This window comes from Tiliqua scincoides, chromosome 10, assembly GCF_035046505.1.
Source record: "Tiliqua scincoides isolate rTilSci1 chromosome 10, rTilSci1.hap2, whole genome shotgun sequence".
Lineage (NCBI taxonomy): Eukaryota > Metazoa > Chordata > Lepidosauria > Squamata > Scincidae > Tiliqua > Tiliqua scincoides.
The window spans coordinates 8,583,192-8,602,999 of NC_089830.1; the positions used below are offsets into that span (position 1 = coordinate 8,583,192).

The 19,808-nt window shown below is 47.4% G+C and overlaps 1 protein-coding gene across 1 annotated transcript; it reads left to right on the forward strand.

The window, feature by feature from the left end:
* Positions 1-1,362: 1,362 nt before the first annotated feature.
* RSPO1 (R-spondin 1) lies at positions 1,363-18,450 on the forward strand. The gene is made up of 5 exons (XM_066638759.1): positions 1,363-1,474; positions 9,503-9,694; positions 12,090-12,239; positions 14,761-14,949; positions 18,302-18,450. Exons 1-5 carry the CDS (start codon positions 1,363-1,365, stop codon positions 18,448-18,450), a joined length of 792 nt encoding a protein of 263 aa, XP_066494856.1.
* Positions 18,451-19,808: the final 1,358 nt, after the last annotated feature.

The window sequence follows — 19,808 nt, forward strand, 5'->3', positions numbered from 1 at the left end:
GGCACTGGCACTTGTGCTGGAGTGGAGAGGGCAGGCTCTACATGTCAGGGAAAGAATTTTGGTCAACCTAAATAGAGGTTCTATAGCAGCGTTTCTCAATGTTTGCCCCCTGCCTTATCACTTGGCGTGATCCACCAATTGAAAGTACCACCAGAAGTGTCTGGCGATGACATAATCACCAGTTACTTCTGAGTTCTAATGGTCTTATGGGTTGGGAGGCCAGACACAACGCAACAAATACTGATAAGAGGGGTCAGGGCTGATGGGAGAGCTTTTTCAAGCATGCGAAAAGTGTGCACTGGAGCTCTGCTCACTAAACCTCCCAACACAGTTTGTTGCATAGCATTGCTGGTCTCACTGTCAGGCAAAGGGAGTCCAGGGGTCCCACATGTACCACTGGGCACTACTTCAAGTACACCAATGGTACACATACCACATAAACTTTGTCCTACACTCCTTTAGGGCCCAATCCTATCCAACACTGGTGCAACTGCAATGCAGCCCCGAGGTAAGGGAAAAAAATGGTCCCATACCTTAAGGAGGCCTCTGTGGCTGCCTCCCCACCACAGGATGCAGTGCACACACCATTGGCACAGCTGCACCAGCACTGGAAAATTGGACGGGATTGGATCCTTAGGGCCCAATCCTATCCAAGTTTCTAGCACTGATGCAACCATACCAATGGGATGTGTGATGTAGGGAGGCAGTCATGGAGGCCTCCTCAAGGTCAAGGAACCTTGCCTTGGGGCTGCATTGCGGCTGCACCAGCACTGGAAAGTTGGATAGGATTGGGCCCTAAGTCAGCTGACTTCTCATTTAGGTCTTCTATGTCTCAAACTGCATCCAAGTGGCCTTAGCTAGATATTACTGTACAGCTGCAATAGTTCTGGGGAGATTTGGAAGCAGTCATAAACAGCCTCTGTTGCTTTCAGAAAGGGAGATGCCCTGACAATAATTAACCCAGGTATCCAGCACAGTGGAGAGGGAACGGTGGGTGATGGAACAGTCCACTTCCATCAAATTTACTGGCTTTGCTTTTTCCTTTCAGTCTCGAGGACCCAGCAGAAAAGCTTCATGCAGCTCCATCCTCGCGGTCCGTGACCACCCTCCACATGGGACAATCGCCTGCAAGCTCTCATGCTCCTGATGGGGTTGGGAACAGAATCATGTTATCTGCCACCTAAGGCTTTTGAGGCCAAGATCTTGGTTCATGGCGATGGTCTCTTGCCGGGCGGCGTGTACAGACTCAAGATTCTGATCAAGCCCCAAAGACGATCCTGAAAGGGCCCAGGCGTCATTCCCTTTGTGGACCAGAGTCCCAGTCACGCTGCCTTGGAGGGCCTGTGCTGCTGGGGAGTTACTATGCAGCTTGGATTGATTGTAGTGGTGGTTTTTCTAAGCTTGGTGGATATTGCAGGCAGTGGCGGTGGCAGCAGCAGCAGCAAGGCACTGAAGGGCAAGAGGCAAAGACGAAGTATGTATGAGACCCCTCTTTGAATGGCAAGTTCAGCTACGGAACAGACCCATGATGGGCTGTTTTTTCACATTACATTTCCAGATGTCTTAAGAGGAAATCTCTACCCAGGTTTGACTGTAAGATGGCAAGCAATGCTATATGATGCCACCTTGTGCTATCTTGGATTGTGAGCCTTGGCCTTACCATATGGGGTAAGGAAGGCCATGTGGGGTGGGAAGGCCTCTAGTCCAGTGGTTCCCTTTAGCATCGGGTCCCACTTCTTAAAACAACACTCTATCGGGACCCACCTAGGTTTACCAGACTTAAAAAAAAAAGAGATTTAGAAAGAAATAGTATTTTATTTATTTATAAGTAATAATAACCAGAAAAGACCTTATACATTTATCTCCCTTTATAAATGCTTCCAAACTTCAGGCGTTCAGTTCCTTGCAGGGCAATTAGCAGCTATCTTAACTGCAAGAGCTGAGGTCTTTGCAGGGTGATTATCAGCTACAGTATCTGAGTTTTGAATAACTTCAGGGCTTGAGGCAATTATTAATCTCGGTGGTTTTCAAACTTTTTAGCATCAGGACCCAGCTTAAAAAAAAAAATCTTTACCAACCACTCAAACCTCAGTGGCTATAAAGGTTCTTTGGCCATAGTTCTCCAACAATCTCCAAGTAGCAGATTGTTTAACCTTGAAGCACACAGTCTAATCTAATTGTCTTGTCTAGTCATAGTCTAGTCTAATTGTCAGTTTCATGATCCACCAAAAATTGGGTCAGGACACACTGGTGGGCCACAGACTCACAATTTGGGAACCACTGAGTTATCTGATCATTCCATCACCCTTTGTCGACCGACCAAAAATCAGGTTGCAACCCACCTGTGGGTCCCTACCCACAGTTTAGGAACCATTGCTCTAGAGCAGTTGTTCTCAAACTGGTGGGTCATGACCCACCAGTCTGTGTAATGCTTTCCCCGTCCCTTTAAGGGACGGGGGAAGGGGAGGGAGGCAGTGACGCGATCCCCAGGATCGCACCACTAATGGGGGCGAGGGGGTGCTTGTGACTTACTTTGAATGATGCAGGGCTGCTGGAGGCTGCAGGAGGTGCGGGGAGCCCTCCGCAGTGCTCTCTGTCTCTTGGAAGCTTCAATAGAAGCAGGCGCAAATCACCTCCTGCAAAACGGAAGTGCTTTGCGCCCACTTCTATTGCAGGTTCCAAGCCTCAGGGAGCACTGTGGAGGGCTGCGGAGGGCTCACCGCACCTCCTGCAGCCTCCAGCAGCCCTGCATCATTCAAAGTAAGCCCCCCTTAGCGGTGCGATCCTGGGGATCGCGTCACTGCCCTAGCCCCTCCCCCACAAGAACTTACTGAGGGAGTAAAGCTCCCTCAAAGTTTGAGAAACCCTGCTCTAGAGGTACCGGAAGAGCTATTCTGCATCAACTGTGCAGAATCGAGAGATCTGAAGAAGCATTCTAGCCTCTTTCTCTCCTTTTTACAATATAGTGTAAAACATATTAATAATATGGTGATACAATAATTAATGTAAAATAAATTTAAATTGTTAGTGACAATAATGAGAATAATATTTATATACCGCTTTTAAACAACACAGGGTGCAATCCAAACGCAGTTTCATTTGGTGCAGCGGCTCAGCCAAGGGCAAGGGGAAGCTCTTTCCCTTACCCCTGGGTAAGGGCTGCGTGCCCCAATGGGTTTCCTCGGACCTGCGCCACCTCTGGAGGTGGTGCAAGTCCAAGGAGAGCGGAGCGGCTCGAAGCCACTCTGTTCTCCCTGAGGACGGGGGTTGGGATCCGGCATAACCGCTGGGTCCCAGCCCCGCCCCCGGCTCCCCACACGCCTGTCCCTGGGGCTGCCCATTGCCCACCCTCCCCTGCTCAGAAATGCCCCCTCCTACCTCCACTCGCCCCCCCCACGCCTATCTTCACCGCTTGTGTCAGTGCGGATGCGCCAGCACAAGCGGTGGGGAGGAAGCTGCTGCAGAGGCCTCTGCCAGCCTCTGTGCGTCGGCGCATCTGGATGCGCCGACACAGCTTCCTCCCACAGAGGTGCACACGTGCTTTACGGCACGTTTGCGACCCTCCAGGGGCTCCTATGCCGGCATAACTGCCAGTTAGGATTGCGCCCAAAGGTTTACAGCGTGGTTTACATAGCAAAGGAAAGAAATGGTTCCCAAACCCAAAAGACTCACAATCTAACAAAAGATGTAAAAGAAATACTGCTTGTCCTTTGGACTCAACCTCAGCATCCTAGAGAGAGAGAGGCTTGTCCAAAGCAAAAGAAACAGAGTGAGCAAAAACTGCTCTTTCTGTCTGTGTCAGGAGGCTAGAGCCGCTGAACATTCCAAGATGTTGCAGTTCATCAAACATCAGCCCTGCTCTTGCCCGTGGTGGTCAATGCAGTCTTTCCTCACTCTGAGTATTTGTAACACAGGTCTACAAAACTGAGGGTCAGAAAAGTATTTCCCAGACTTTATGGTGGTTTGATATGAATTTGCGGTGCCGATTCCAAAAATGGCATCCATTTTGCCTTATTACATCTAGTTTTGGAGATATAGTATAGCTTCATTAGTGAATGGTTCAAGCAGCTTCCTCATGAGGAAGCCATGGTGTAGAAGCAGGAGGAAGCTGCTTGAACCATTCACTAAAGAGAAGTGGCATAGCTAAGGGGGTGCAGGGGGTAGCAGCGCACTGGGCATTAAGATTTAGGGGGGCAACAAGCTGAACTTGACACTAGTGACCAAATTTGTGAAAATCTTAGCATGTACGAATAATACTATCATGTTATATATCATTGGAAAGGTAATTTAATGCAGAATGCAATGAAACAAACCACATTAGAATAACTGTATTCTATCAAAAGGTATGCCCAAATAACCAGAAAACAAAAACACAACTGCCTTAGGAACAAAAGTGGATTTCTTTAACTCAGAACTGACCTATGAGACTCATTGTTCTGAGAACCAATGAGATGTTATTATGATACAGCATGGAACCAATAAGGAGTTAATATGAGTCAGCTCTCATTTCTATGTATTATAATATAGCTACTCCTGTTAACTGATGCAATTTTTCAAATGGTGCTCCTCTTCTATTTAGCAGGGAGAGATAAATTTTCACCCCAGCATAGTGTCTCTAACCAATAAAGGGCAAACTTTTTATTTATTTACTTAATTAAATTTGATTTTGTCTTGGGGAGGGGTCTACAAAATTTTCTTTGATCCCAGGTAGCAGATAGAGCTATGCCACTGGCTGGAGGGAGGTGGCAGATCAAGTGGGTGGTGAGCTGCTGGGGGAAGGAGGTAGGTTCCCCCCAATTTGCACTTTGAAAAAAGGCTGGGCATGATATCACTTCCGGTTGTGACATCATTTCCAGGACATCATTTTGAGCTCCGCACCAGGCTACATGCTCATTAGCTACGTGACTGCTAAAGAGGCTATGCAGTGTCTCCAAAACTAGATATGATAGGGCAAAATGGATGCCATTTTTGGAATTGGCACCCCAAATATACACAGGAATTGGTGTAATGTTTAAGGAAGCAAAATGTGTGTTGGCAGTGGCATAGCTAGTTAGGGGCGGGAGGGGTGGTCCGCCCCAGGTACCACCATTGAGGGGTTGTAACACCACAAATGCCCCAACATAACTAACATCGCAAGGTTAGAAGGAACCCCATCATGCCATATACCGTTAGATGTGGAATTTCCAGCGGAATGCAATGCAAAAAACCAGATTGAAATATCTCCTTTCCATCAAAATTTATGGCCAAAGAACCGGAAACAAGAAAATGCATGGAACCCTATGGAAAATGAAACTGAGCCATATCGCGCATTTACTCACGATTAGGCGAATGTGCCATAGTTCTTTGGAAAGGGCAGGCTGAGAGGAATCCAATGACACCAGAAAAGTTCCTATCCAATGAAAGCAACCCCCAAAAAACACCAAAGAAGGAAGGCTCTCCCTCCAAGCAGACAAACGTATTGAGCCCTATGGAAAGCAAAACTAAGCCACACAGTTGCGTTTACTCGCGAGTAAGCAAATTTGCCTTGGCTCCTCGTCAAGTCAGGCAAAGAGGAATGCAAGGCTAGCTGCATGGTCCCCTTCTAATGAAAGTGGAGCTCAACAAATTCTCGAGAAGGCAGCCCCCCCCCCAAAGAATACACCAGAGGCTTGAGCTGGTAAGATGGGCACTGGGGAGAGCTGAAAATCTCACTGCTTTATCTGTGTGTGTGTGGTGTTATTGCAGGCAGGCTACAGAGAAAATTCACTTGGTGAAACAGGGCTGGCTTCCCCATATTTATCTGTTTTTCTTTAATTTAATTATTTATAATTTTATTTTGCTTGATGATGTCACTTCCAGCCATTACATCACTTCTGGTGGGTCCTGGAGAGATTGTGATTCTAAAAAGTGGGCCCAGTGTTAAAAGTTTGAGAACCACTGCCTTAACTCAAAACAGGCCAATGAGACATCCGGAGCGGGGGGTGACACCCTAGTGACCAAAATTCTGGAAACTGGCTTTTAGGAATAATACCATCATGTTAGATACCATTTGATGCAGAATTTCATCGATTGCTTGTGAGGAAATATTCACTGCATTTATTTTTCTGGCCATTATTATTATTCATTCCATGTCATGACTATCTATTACTATCTCTGTCTCACCTATTACTATCTCTGTCTCTGTCTGAGGTATCACAGGGTTGTTGTGAGGACAAAATAAGGGGAGGAACCATGTATACCACCCTGAGCTGCTTAGAGGAAGGGTGGTATAAAAAGTGAATTAATTAATTAATTGAGTCGTATGGAGTGACAAAAATTTATGGGCCCCGGATGTCAAATGACCTAGCTACACCTCTGTGTAGCCTGTGGCTTCAGAGTGGCTGAAACCATTGTGTCTCCTTTATGCAAAAGGAGGAATAAAAATCTGCTCTCTGCTGCTCATCTGAGGCTTGTTGAGAGAGGGTAGGAGACTTATCAAGGCTGCCAAGAGTATGTTCTCTTCCATCTCCCTGGCCATAGAGGGCCTGAAGGTGTCACCTCCTCATTTTTGTGTGCAATGCTCTTCATGTGTCCATCAGTATCAACAGTGTAATATATTCCTTGATGGATGGATACATATTGTACAAAAAGGAAAAAAAATGGTGTCAATGGATCCTAAAAGAAGCGAGGTTAGGTGGGGGCAGGGGGGGTGGCATGGCTTCTGTTGTGTACCTTCTCCCATCAGACCAAAGTTTGGTACATGGAACATCAGTATCTGTAAAATTTAGGAAACTGGTGCACTTGAGTGGCCCTGAGTCAGGGAGTCAGTTGATATCACAGCCGGAGGAGGAATTGACTATAGCTTCCTCTTGTGTCAAACAGCAACTGTACTGTTGCTGTTGTACTGTAAGGTTGTCAGCTAAGTCCAACTGGTCCAGTTAGCTGACAACCGGGGCTGCTGCTGTGAGGTCATGGAACTTCTTTGGCTAACTCTTGGGGAAGCGAAAGCAGGCCTTTTGACTCTCAGGAATGTCCCAGCACTTGCTCTGTAGGAAGAATAAATAATGTGTTTGAAATAAAGTCAAAAAAGATGTAGACTTGCTATAAACAAAAAAGGCAATGCTTGCATAATTAACCAGTATAAATAACCTGTGACGATTTGTTTAAAAACCAGGCAGAGTTGTCCATGATAATTGATACCAGAAAGCGGTGCAGACATAAAAGTGGATGTTTTTGTTGGCCCAAACTGTGTGCCTAGGAGGGGTGAGTCTGTCCCCAGATCTGGGCTTGTGCTTCCAATAGAGCGAGGTTGGAGAGGGAAGCTTCCGAGGAGAGGAGAGGAGGCCCTCTCTCTTTGTCTGAAAGAGATCTGTTTCCTTCTGGGATCTGCTGGGACAGAATCCTGCTCTTCCCAAAGCCTAATACAGAAGGAAGGGTATGATCGCAGAGTGACCTGACAACAGCTCTACTTGAGCTCCTGGGTCTGACTCTCATTTGTTTCGCACATGCAACCAAAATCCTCCAGAGATGGGAGTCGAAGCCAGATCACATGCCATTTCTGGAGGGGAAGGGTGAGAAACTGTCCTTTCACCACTGGTTGTTGACCTTGACTGATACTGGTCTTCAGAAACCGGTGTCACAAAATCCCTAAGCAAACCAGTCCCGCTTCATGGCACACGGCTACTGCCTCATATGCATGCTTGTGACACTCCACCTCAGTAGCATAGCTAAGGCACCTGGGGGCACAAAATTTTTTATCACCCTATATCTCATGCCCCCCATAATAACCCCCCCACCAAATTTTAACACCTCCATGTGACATTGTAGTCATGGCAACAAAAAACATTGTAGTCACATTCAGCAAAAAACAAAGTCCCTTTCATAGACCTCCAGGATGACTTCTGAAGCCCGGAGGGCATTGGAGACTTTATGAGGTTTGGCCTGGGGGCACTGAGGTCTTATCCTGGGTACCACATTTTGAAGGGGTGCTTTAGAGGCCTCAGAAAGGCACTTCCAGTCTTAGCCAAAAACTGGAAGTGCCTTTCAGAGGCTTCTAAGACACCCCCTCAAGGCATGGTACCTGCGACAATGTACCCCCTGCCCCTCTTAGCTATGCCACTGCTCCATCTTGCTAAGATGCCAACAGCAAATAATACCCTACTTGCAGGGCTGATAACTGCAGATGTGCATACTGTAAACACCAGTTCCAGTCCATATAGGGGCCATCTCTCAAGAGGCCACAAAGCCATGGGGTTTGTGTGTGGAAGTGAAAGGTGGCATGGTTTCTGCTCCAACTTCAGCCACAGAGAAGGACAGTTCCCCATGATGATGATGATGCAGCATGAATGCAAGCAGCCTGCTCCAAAGACAGGCCTGACACCACCAGTGGCCTCTTGCGCTGTCAGAATCTGCACCAGAGTAGATTGACTGCAAGCAGTGGTGTAACTAAGGCATTGGCACCTGGGGGCACAAAAACACCACACCCTGTACCCCTCATAACCCCCCCCCCATTGTTAACATCCCCGGGGCCTCTGCAGGCTTCTTAGTGAGGCCCAGGGGGGCTAATAACCCCCCATAACACCCCTTTCAAAAAAAATTCCTAGAACTTTCTAAGATGCTAGAAGGGAAAAGACAGAGATGTTCTTACACTCTGATGTCCTCTGACACTCTGGAGCAGGTGCTAAATGGAGGAGGGCAGGGAGTGGAGGTGTAGAGCTAGAGGCAGCAACAAGAGAAAGCCTTAGAAGACCTCTTAGAAGCCTCTGAAAGGCACTTCTGGTTTTTGGTGAAAACCAGAAGTGCCTTTTGGATGCCTCTAAAGACACCACCTCAAGAGATAGTACCCAGGGCAATGTACCCCCCACCCACTTAGCTATGCCACTGCCTGCAAGAAAGGCTGCTGCAGAGCTGAAGAACAGCAGTTGCAGCAGGTATACTCAAGGCCAAGAATGCTTTGGACAAATTTGGCTTGACAGGGAGCCAAGAGGTGAACTGACTATGATTCATCACATGCATTTTTGTCCCACCCTTCTTTTGAGAAGTTCAGGGCAGCATACATGGTTTTCTCTCCCACACAGCCCTGGGTTTTCTCTCCCACACAGGTCTGAGTCCAGGCACTACACCGCACTGGTGTAGGTGTTGGATGAGGAGTGCAGAGACCCAGGTGCAAACCCCATTTAGTCATAGTACACCCAGTTGGTGACCTTGTAGTCTAGTAACTACAAGTAACTACTAGTAGGGCTAGTAACTACTTCTCAGCCTAGCCTACCTACAGGGATGTTGTGAGGATGTAATTGGGAGGGAACCTCATATGCTTCCTTGAGATCCATGGAGGAAGGGTGGGATAAAAATAAAATATTCTGAATACTTCATTTATTCTTTGCAATGAATAATAGAATAGGCCTTGTTTCTGTTGGTCCAACCATTGCTTTCTAGAGGTGACCCTCAGGCGCTTCTGGATCCAGGTGCTTCTTCTTAAGTTCACAAGCTGGAACAAGCTGCCAGCTTCCTCTGCAGTGCTGATCTCTTCCTTCCTTCCTCTCAGTCAGCACAGAGATGAGCCAGGGCTGTGCCAAAGGGTGTGACCTGTGCTCCGAATTCAACGGGTGCCTTCGGTGCTCCCCCAAACTCTTCATCCTTCTGGAGCGGAACGACATCCGGCAGATTGGCATCTGTCTACCCTCCTGTCCACTGGGCTACTTCGACATGCGCAATCCAGACATGAACAAGTGCATCAGTGAGTCTTTCAGCCCAACGTGGGCCATGGTGGGGCAGTGGGGACAAAGGGGAGAGGACAGAGGAGATGGTTTGGTAATTTTGGCTTCTGAAGCAAAGCTTGTTGAAAAAGATTGACGTAACCTGATTTTCTTGTGAAATGCTCTTGTGCTTCAAGTAGGGGGTTTTCTATTACAGAGTTTTCTTGTCATTGGCTTGGTGTTTTCTAGGTCAGTGGTCTTCAACCTTCTTTATGCCATGACTCCCAAAAATAAAGTATAAGACAGGGGACCCACTGCTGATCCCACCACCCTCCAGGAACCTGATTCACCCACCCCTTGCCCTACCCACCCCATGCCCCCATCTCTTGTCTCATCACAACAACCCTGTGAGGTAGCAGCCTGAACAGGGCCGGCCTTAGGAGCTGTGGGGCAAGATTGCGAGAAGAGACTGTGCAGGATTATATCAAGAACTTGGTTTTGAGAAGGCAGCACCATTATTGGATTGGATCCAAGCCCTCTCTTGCACAGGCTTTAAAAGGTTGCAGCGACCCCCTAAATGGGACTTTGTGACTCCATTGGGGTCACAATCCACAGGTTGAAAAACACTGCTCTAGGTGATGCCTACTTTTGGGGACAGTTGATACATGCCCAGGTTTTAACTGCCTCTGCTAGAATATGGAATATTCTTATCTCCAGGACTGGCCCATTCCATGAAGCTGATTGAGGTTGTTGAGTCAAGCAGAAGTTTGGTAGGAGGTACCCACTATCTGCCCTTGCTGCTTCTCCTCCTCCTGCTCAATGAATTTGAAAAGTAGGAAACAGAAGAGGAAGTGTGGTGGAGACGAGCGTGGTTGGAAAAGAAAGAACGGCCGGAGGGACACTCTAGCCCACCTCTCATCTTCCACTTCCACTCCCTTATTCCTTTTCAAATCCAGGAAGCAGAAGTAGGGCTGCATGTGTTTTTCAGCTAGCGGCTAACAGGAAGTGACATCACTAGCATCCGTCTAGCATGCTCCTGTTTCGATTTGTTAACAAACGACAAAATAGTGTCAAGTTGTAGACAAGTCATTAGAACTCAAATGCATGGAGGCTGCCATGCTTAATAGCTTGGAGCTTTAAGGACAGGTTGCAAGCGTGGTGGTTGTGCTAGAAGTTGAAAAACATATGTGACCAGAGCATGCTGGGAGGAGATTTACATACACCTTTCTTGCGCAATTAGAGCAGCTAGCTGAAAAGCATAAGCAGCCAAAGAAAAGCCGCAGAGGCGGGCAGCTTGCCCACTGCTAGTGAAGGGAGAATGGCATTTGGTGCCGAAAGGTACTGCACAAGACAGCAGCTTTTTAGCTTTCTGCCAGGCGCCGGGAGGTCTTGGGTCAGCCCTACTTGCTGCTGTAATTTATTTCCACTTAAAAGACACATTTCTGGAAGGAAGAATATCGGATGGATCTCAAGCAATTATTTTCAATTGGAGTAGAAAAAATGTTTTACCTGCACAGCACAGCTGGGATCATGAGGTGCTGGTTGCCTTTGCAAGAATATACCCTGGAATAATTATGCACTGCAGGGGGCATGCACCAGTTCCTGCCCCATGCACTTTCCTGCGACATAAGAACATAAGAAGAGCCCCGCTGGATCAGTCCAAAGGACCATCTATTCCAGCTTCCTGTATCTCACAGTGGCCCACCAAATGCCCCAGGGAGCACACAAGACAGCAGGCACAACCTGCGTCTTGGTGCCCTCCCTTGCATCTGGCAATCAGAGGCAGCCTGCCTCTAAAACCAAGAGCTTGCATATACCTACTGTGACTTGTAACCCGTAATGAACTTCTCCTCTAGAAATTTGTCCAATCCCCTCTTACAGGCATCCAGGCAAGATGCCATAACTACTTCTTGTGGCAAAGAGTTCCACAAATTAATCACATGCTGCACCAGTGCAAGAGACATGCACCAGTGCAAGAGAGGAGTAGCCAGGAGAGTGTGGCCTGGACATCAGGAGAAAAACCTGTAAAAATTAAATGTGAGGTGGCACAGATTTGCAGACCATTGTGTTAGGAATCATATGTAGATGAGGTCCAGATGCATGTCAGGGTACAGAGTGACCACGTCCCCTTTCCTCAAACAAAGCTGTAAGCAGAATTTCCTGTCTTACAAAGACCAACACCTTTAGTGCCCCAAGAAGTCATTTTCTTGATGGGGGGGGGGCAGGCAGTGAGCACATTCTATTTCTTCTGATCCCTGCTGTGTTGCCCCCTTCCCATTCTCCCACCAGTAATCAAAATGCAAGGTCCTTTGGGTCATTTTCTTTGACACAAACCAGCAAAGCCAGATTTCTGACCTTGTAGGAAAAAAATGAGGGGGTTGGGATGGAATAATTCTAGCTGATCATTTCTATTTTTCCCCCCACCGCTGGACACAGAATGCAAAATTGAGAACTGTGAGGACTGTTTCAGCCGAAACTTTTGCACAAAGTGTAAGGAAGGCTTATACTTGCACAAAGGAAAATGTTACACCTCCTGCCCGGAAAGCTATGCTGCTGCCAATGGCACTATGGAATGCAGCAGTCCTGGTAAGTAGCATCATGCAGCTGATGGAGGGGTCTGCAGTCCACGGAAGTTTACATTGCAATAAATGGTTAGTCTTTAAGGTGTGGCAAGAATCTCAGTTGCTTTTGTTGCAACAGACTAAGACCCCAATAGCATTCCAGCTGTGCAAGGCTCCTTATGGTGGCACAAAAGCCAAGCTGCTATTGTGCACTTCTGGGCCACTGCCGCAAATGGCCATTGGCATGCTGCGCACAGTGGTGTGCACAGCTGTGGCTCCTGAAACCTCTGCCAGCACTGGTAAGTTGGCGATGGAGGCATGCTGTAGATGGGGAAGGGGAGAGTTTTGGGGTGGATCAGGAACAGGCAGGAAGTGGGGAGCAGGAGGGAGGGGCGAATCTTGGCAGCACCAGGATGTGTCAGATCCCATCCCTTCTTTTCCACGACATCCCAATCCTTTTCTCTCCTTGGACATCTGCCAGCAAAATGGTGGGGTTACTTCCAAGAAGACCCATAGGCTATTCAGCAGCCTACTTTTACTTACCCCCTAAAGGCTGACTGAGGGCCCAATCCTATCCAACTTTCCAGCACCGGTGCAGCTGCAGTGCAGCCCCTAGGTGAGGGAACCAATGAACCCTTACCTTGTGGCGGCCTCCATAACTACCCTCAAACCACAGGATACAACACACATCCCACTGGCACAGCTACACCAGGGCTGGAAAGTTGGTTAGGATTTGGCTCTGATCTCCCACCACCACACAGGATACAACACAACATCAGTGTGGCTGCGTTGGTGCCAAAGGTGGGGGATATGATTGGGTAGTAAGGCTGCAAACCTGTACACACTTAGCTGAGAGTAAGGGTGCAACCCAGAGGGCATCCTGGGCAGACGCAAGTCCCTCGCACCAGCCCATAGTTGTTGCAAAAGTCCCATAAAGCACTTTTGCACTGATATATTAGGAGGGAGGCCAGAGCACGGACATACGCCAGAGACTGAATTGGGCTTTGTTGCACTGGTGGATGGGTAATTGGGTCCCCCAGGCTGGCATGGGGGTCGGGGGCATGGGGAGGGTGGGGAAGAGGCAGGAAGGAGGCGTTTTGGGGCAGGAGAGAGTGGGTGGCAGGCAGGACTGAGGGCGGGCGGTCAGGGAGCGGGAGGCAGGGCCAGGATCCAGCACTTATGCCCTGGGCTGCTTGGATTTGTGCCACTGATCCAGGTAGCCCCACTGGGGATGCTACAATGTTACCTAGGGTAAGGGGAAGTGTTTCCCCTTGCCCCGGGCTGGTTTGCAATCAGCCCCAAACTTGTGCTGGATACAGCGCAGGCCCGCCCGCCCGCCTGTTCCAGCATGTTAGGATTGCGCTGTAAAGTTCCATTAAACCCAGTGTAGATATGCCTAGGATTGTACTCTCCTGGAAGCCACTCTCCTGGAAGTGATCCAGACAGGTAGCTCAAGTCCATTTGGCCTAGGAGCTATGAGTGCAGGATGAGACCCTCCTGCTGTGTTCTCCTGCCCAAAGATGCAGAAGGAACCAAGTCTTTGTGCAGACATCTACATTCTACATTCATTGGGCCATGCTTGTAAGTTCCCATTGTAGCAGAAGCAGGTCTAGCAAAAGTAGTCACCTCTTTGCTGTACCAAAATGGACACCAGATCAGATCAGATGCTGTTGCTTTGCTTGCACTTATTTGGAGTGATTCCTTTGTACGTTGAAATGCTTTGATGTCCAGTTTATTTATAATGAGGGGCAAAGAAAACCAACGGAAGCATTTCTAAAGCATTCGTATTATTACTAACAATGATCTTATCCACAGTTTTTGGAATTTCTTCTTTATCCTTTGCTTGTCAGACAAATTTGTCTCCTGAGTGGTTTATGGTTAAATGCATACAAAAAGGACAATTATAGTTGGGATAAGTTTGTAGCGGGGGAAGGGGAGGGGGATACGTGTAGTAGAGACTCTGTCCTGGCCTCTGGGGGTCAATGACGTAGTCCCTGAGAAAGAAACTGCAGATGGATCCAGGAGACTGGCTGAGGGTGAAGACACCATTCCAGAGATCTGTATTTGGTGGTACTTTATCAAACTCGTACATGTTTTGGCTGAAAATCCATTAAAGCAGCAGATCTCCTAAACTGAGAGGGTGGAGTGATGTTGGTAGGGTAGATGAGATCAGAAACCTCAGATTTCCTCCCAGAAAAGATGTGTAGTGAGCGCTATACATTACTTTGTATTGGGCCCCATGTTCCAGAAGAAAAAATGTACACACTGTTTACTGCAATTGAACCAGCATGTTTCTTTACTGTCGGGGAGAATACAACTATGCTAGCAACTCTAATGGTGGAATCAAGCTCCATCCCATAATAGAAGTTCTCAGGTTTAATTGTTTAGTGGCTATGATACTATACCTTAAAAGGCAAGAGTGCTTCAAAAATTGGGGGTGTATTGGGCCACTCAGAACAATGGAGGAAGTGGGCAGGCAAGTGTCAAATTGCAATCACAAGGCTGAAACGCAGATGACTTCTTTGACTCTCTCTTTTTTTTGACAGCACAATGTGAAATGAGTGAGTGGGGCCCATGGGGTCCCTGCTCTAAGAAAGGAAAGCAGTGTGGCTTCAGGAAAGGCAATGAAGTGCGCTCCCGGAAGATCCTACAGGCACCCTCGGGGGATGTGTCTGTGTGTCCTCCCACAACAGAGCACCGGAGGTGCACAGTGCAGAGAATTCAGTGCTCAGAAGGTGAATGAGACACTGATTGTGTTAAGGACATAAGGAAATAAGAAAAGTCCTGCTGGACCAGTCCAAAGGCCCATCCAGTTTCCTGTATCTCACAGGGTCCTACCAGATGGCTCAGGGAGCACACAAGACAACAAGACACCTGCATTCTGTTGCCACTCCCTTGCACCTGGCATGTCAGAGATAGCCTACTTCTAAAACCAGGAGGTGGATTTAGCTATCATGGCTTGTAACCTGTGATGCACTTTTCTTCTAGAAATCTATCCAATTCCATTTTAAAGGCATCTAGGCTAGGCACCATCACTACATCCTGTTGCAAGGAGTTCCACAGACCTATCACACACTGGGTAAAGAGATATTTTCTTTCATCTGTTCTAAACCTCCTGCCACTCAATTTTAGTGTCCCCTTGTTCTGGTGTTGTGCGAGAGACATCGGTCACCTGTCGCCACCCCTTCCTTCCCTTCTTGACATGAACACTCAATCTGACTGCATGCACACAGGGCAAAGCATCAAGGAAATTCAGTTCTTTTGTGTCTCTTGCTGCTCAGTGGGGAATCTCAACGCTAACCGTGAAAAAGGTCTGATACATTTTCAGCCCCATCCTATGCATGCCTACTCAGAATTAAGTGCCACTTTGTTCAATTGGGCTTGCTCATGGGAAAGTATATATAGGATTGTAGCCTGAAGGCTAAAAGTACTCATAAATGCTCCTTTCTTTATTCTCTGCACACCCGAAATGAAAGGACCATGATATAAGCTACACGCAGTGCCTATTTAGAGGACAGGACGTTTTGCACATGAAATACAGTTTCATTTCTGACCCAGCTGTAGCTCCACTGGAATCCTTCTGCATGATGTTGCATGCAAGCAGAGAGAGAGCCTAAGCACATCAGGCCCCTCCTTCTGTTCTTTGGCACAGAGTTTTTGCGCAGGCATCTTTGATTAGGACCTTGCATAGGCCAAACATACTCTGGGGCTGGGGATTGGTACAAAACACTCTGAGGAACCCCTGGCTGCAAAACTGAAACAAGCCACAGAGTCATTCATTTCTAATAGGATTAAGGTCAAAAGAGTCCTGCCTGGATGCTTCCAGCTGGTTTTACTGTGTGTTGGCATTCTGGTTCCATTAGCCTGGTTCGCAGAGAAGAAAAACAGAGTGAGGCTGCTCAGCAAAAGGAAGCCCCACACAGGATACATGGGATGAGGAATTCTCAACTGCGTGCAGAAGCCATGCTTCTTTCAGGGTGTCGCTAAGGGATCTGGTACTCAGGGGCACAAACATTTTTAATGTGGTGTTAAAGCCATTGGGGGCCAGATGTCCAGAACACCCCTGCAGGCATCTTGGAGATGGTCTGAGGTGTGCAGAGGCTGCCCCTCTGAAGGCCTGCCAGAGATCTTAGAAAGGCATTTCTGGTTTTTGCTAAAACCAGAAGTGCCTTTCTAAGGCCTCTTCTGAGACCTTCCAAGGCTTGGGGGAGCTGCACATGGCCTCCCCAGACCTCAGAAGGCCTGCTGGAGGTCGTCACCTTCCTCTGGATCCAGTGTTGGGGGTGCAGGATGGCACCCCCCTCAAGGCATGGTACCCAGGACACCTCCCCCAAGCTATGCCACTGGCTTTTCTTTTTAGGGTCACTTTATCTGTGATCCTTGGAAAGTGCTTCCCTGAGTATCCATCATGTTCTGTATGGTTGTGATGGTCTCAAAAAAAGGGCTGTTCTTTAAATCAGATTAACAAATGCAACTCAAACCCCTCATTGGTCCATTTACTGCCAACCTCTCCTCCTTGCCTTCCATGCCTGTCCTGTCCAGCCAAGCTGACAGAACTGAGACGTGCCTCTCTCTCTTTGCTTCTCCTGACCACCTTCTTCTGGGAACAAGCAATATCACTTCTGCTGTGCTGACCCATTCAACTCAAGCACTACTATTGGGTGAAACCCCCTCTTCCATTCCACCTGGAAGGCCTTGCAAGGCCAAGATCTTGAATGGGGGCTGGGAAGGTTCGCTGAAACAGTGCTCAGTGGAATGGTAGCACCTGTTGAATTCCTGCATTGACATTGACAAAGCAAATGCATTTGGGGGAAGCTTTAGGTCTTGCAGAAATGTATTAGGCAGAAATGTTCAGGTTTCTGGGCACCCCTTTTTCACTCCCCAAAAACAAAGTATTCCAAAAATTGAAAGTATTCGGACTCAAATGACACTCAACATGAATGTTTGGGAGGCGAAAAAAAAGGGGATCTGGGGAAGGACTTACCATCCTAGGATTGCATTGAGGGGTCCTCAGAGGGATCTCCTCCACTCACTGGGCCAGCTGTTTGGCAGTAGCTATGATCTTCTTAAGCCACGGCTCTGCCAATCAGCTGATTCATGGTAGTGATGATCTTCTTACCAAGCCTGCCAGCCTATCAATCTGGTCATTTTGCCACTGCCTATTAAGAACTTAAGAACTTCCTCTTAACAAGCAAGGGCTCTGCCAAAGTATTCCGAACTACGGAAAAATCCAGTATCTAAAATGTATCAAGTCCCAAGCATGTCGGATATGCGATGCCCAACCTGTAGTAGCTGCATCTCTAGTGAGTGATTGGGGAAGATGAATTTCTGCCTGGACACAGTTCTCTCTGGCCCGTCAAGGTGAAAAGCCAAGGAGAATTATGGGTACATTGAACCTACTTTGTGAAGCCAACATAATATGTAAGACTGTGTATAAAGGCTTTATTGTGTAAATGGTGCAGACGTTAAGGTCACCACCTTAACTTGCAATTGACATGCTTGTTAAGAGTACATGTGATAATTGTAAGCACCTGCTCATCTTCTACAGAAGGCTTTTTGTATTTGATATAATACATTCTAGGATGGGTAACCCCCTCTCTTCTTCCCCCCATTGGGTAGTCAACCGCCCATGTTTGGTGATCTTGATTCCAGGCTCTTTCAGAATAAGCAGTTACTACTGATTGATAACTTAAACAGTTGATAACTTGTTGATAACAAGCCAAGGGGAGCAGGGGTGGTACATTGCCCCAGATACCACACCTTGATGGGGTGTCATAAAGGTGTCCAAAAGGCACTCCTGGTTTTCAGGGAGAAGTACCTTCAGAAGTACCTTCTGGAGACCTCTAAGATGTTGTATAGGGGAATGTTAAAAATTTCATTGTATAGGGGAATGTTAAAAACCAGAAGTACCTTCTGGAGACCTCTAAGATGTTGTATAGGGGTATGGGAGGCTGTTAAAATTTTTTGTGCTGCCTGGGTACCAGATGCCTTAGCTACGCCATTGAATAACTGTGTGGTCACTCTCACCTCTCAGCCAATGGGGAATTTGCTCATCAGCCTCATTCCTCCCCTTTTGTTTTGTTGCAGAAAAGAAAAGGAGAAAGGAGGAGCAAGGCAGACGAGTCAACGCGAACGAGGACAGAAACCGGAAGGATGGCAAAGATGGCAGGTCTGGCAGCAAGAGAAGGAAAAGCCCACCAATGGGAACAGTCGTGCCTGTGACTTCTCCTCCATAGCTGGCCCTCCGCAGCCGCATGATGACAAAACTCCATTGCTGCTATGTATATGAAAGCTTTTATTACTGAACTCGAACACTGCAGACAACACCAGACCTGGCAAGACAGACAGACAGACACTTGGAGGCACAAGTGGACAAGACACCCCATTGCAGCTTCACCCATATTCTGCATTCATCGGACACATGCAAACCCCTTGGGAGAGCAGCAAGGGGCTTTCAGAGGTGACACTCAAGTACCCCAAACTTTCTATTGGGATGCTAAAGGAGGTACAAACAAGTCCAGAAGGGCCATGAGTGAGTGTCCTCAGCTGAAGTCGCCCCAGAAGCAGAGTGCAATGTCGGTTCTGAAACACAGGATGAGACCAGAAGTCGCCTGCTCGATACCCTGAGATTGCACAAAGGCAATGAATGGCCCTTCCTTCAAGCCCCCTCTCTTTTGTGTTTCAAGCAGTATTGAGAATACATGTTTCATGTTTGTGGTAAACGCTCAGGGGTGTCTGCCCTGAAATGGCTTCAACATTTCAGATTAAAAACAAAACAAACAAAGGTCCCATTCCTATATTTATAGGTCCACCTCCCAGTGGGGATGACCAGAAAGGCAAGGATATTCGTGATAACTCATTATTAAGGTGGTGATGGAGCATGCCACAAAATATCATGACTAACAAGCCCCTAAAACAAGCGATGTGTTCGTTTTATTAATTGAATAGGACAAGGCTGGTGTGTACCTCCCCTTTCTGTTTTTGGTTCATTTCTTTTTTCTTTTCTTCAGCCGGTTGCTTGCTTTGTCTCTCTGTGTTTCTGTTCTCTTCCCCCCCTTCATCCTGCTTCTCTTTTTCCAGTTTTTTCTCCTTTTTTGTATCTATCTCTTTTTGTTTCCAAGGTTTTCCCTATCATTGTCTCTTGGTCCACCTGTATTCCCAACCTTTCCCCCCCTATTTCCTTTCCAATCTTTACATTTTGTTTCAGGCTTTTCAGAGTTCAGATATCCTGAATCAGTGGTTCTCACACTTTTAGCACCAGGACCCACTTTTTAGAATGAGAATCTGTTTTAGACATCACTGGAAGTGATGTCATGACCAGAAGTGACATCTTTAAGCAGGAAAATTTTTAACAATTCTAGGCTGCAATCCTTCCCAATCCTACCCAGGAGTAAGTCCCATTTACTATCATATATACAATAGCCTATTAAAAGAACAGATCTGTAACACTTCCCCAAATGCAGTCACATACCATGGCAGCATCAAGTCTAATACATTAAAAATAAAATATTGAAATGAACGGGGATCCACCTGAAATTGGCTCATGACTCACCTATTGGGTCCCAACCCACAGTTTGAGAAACACTGTCCTGGA

What these genes read in the sequence shown, in the direction of transcription:
- RSPO1 (XM_066638759.1), top strand. Translation starts at nt 1,363, where the DNA reads ATGCAGCTTGGATTGATTGTAGTGGTGGTTTTTCTAAGCTTGGTGGAT. An exon ending in GGGCAAGAGGCAAAGACGAA is followed by an intron (nt 1,475 to 9,502) that starts GTATGTATGAGA and finishes CCTTCCTCTCAG; the next exon opens with TCAGCACAGAGATGAGCCAG. An exon ending in TATGGAATGCAGCAGTCCTG is followed by an intron (nt 12,240 to 14,760) that starts GTAAGTAGCATC and finishes TTTTTTTGACAG; the next exon opens with CACAATGTGAAATGAGTGAG.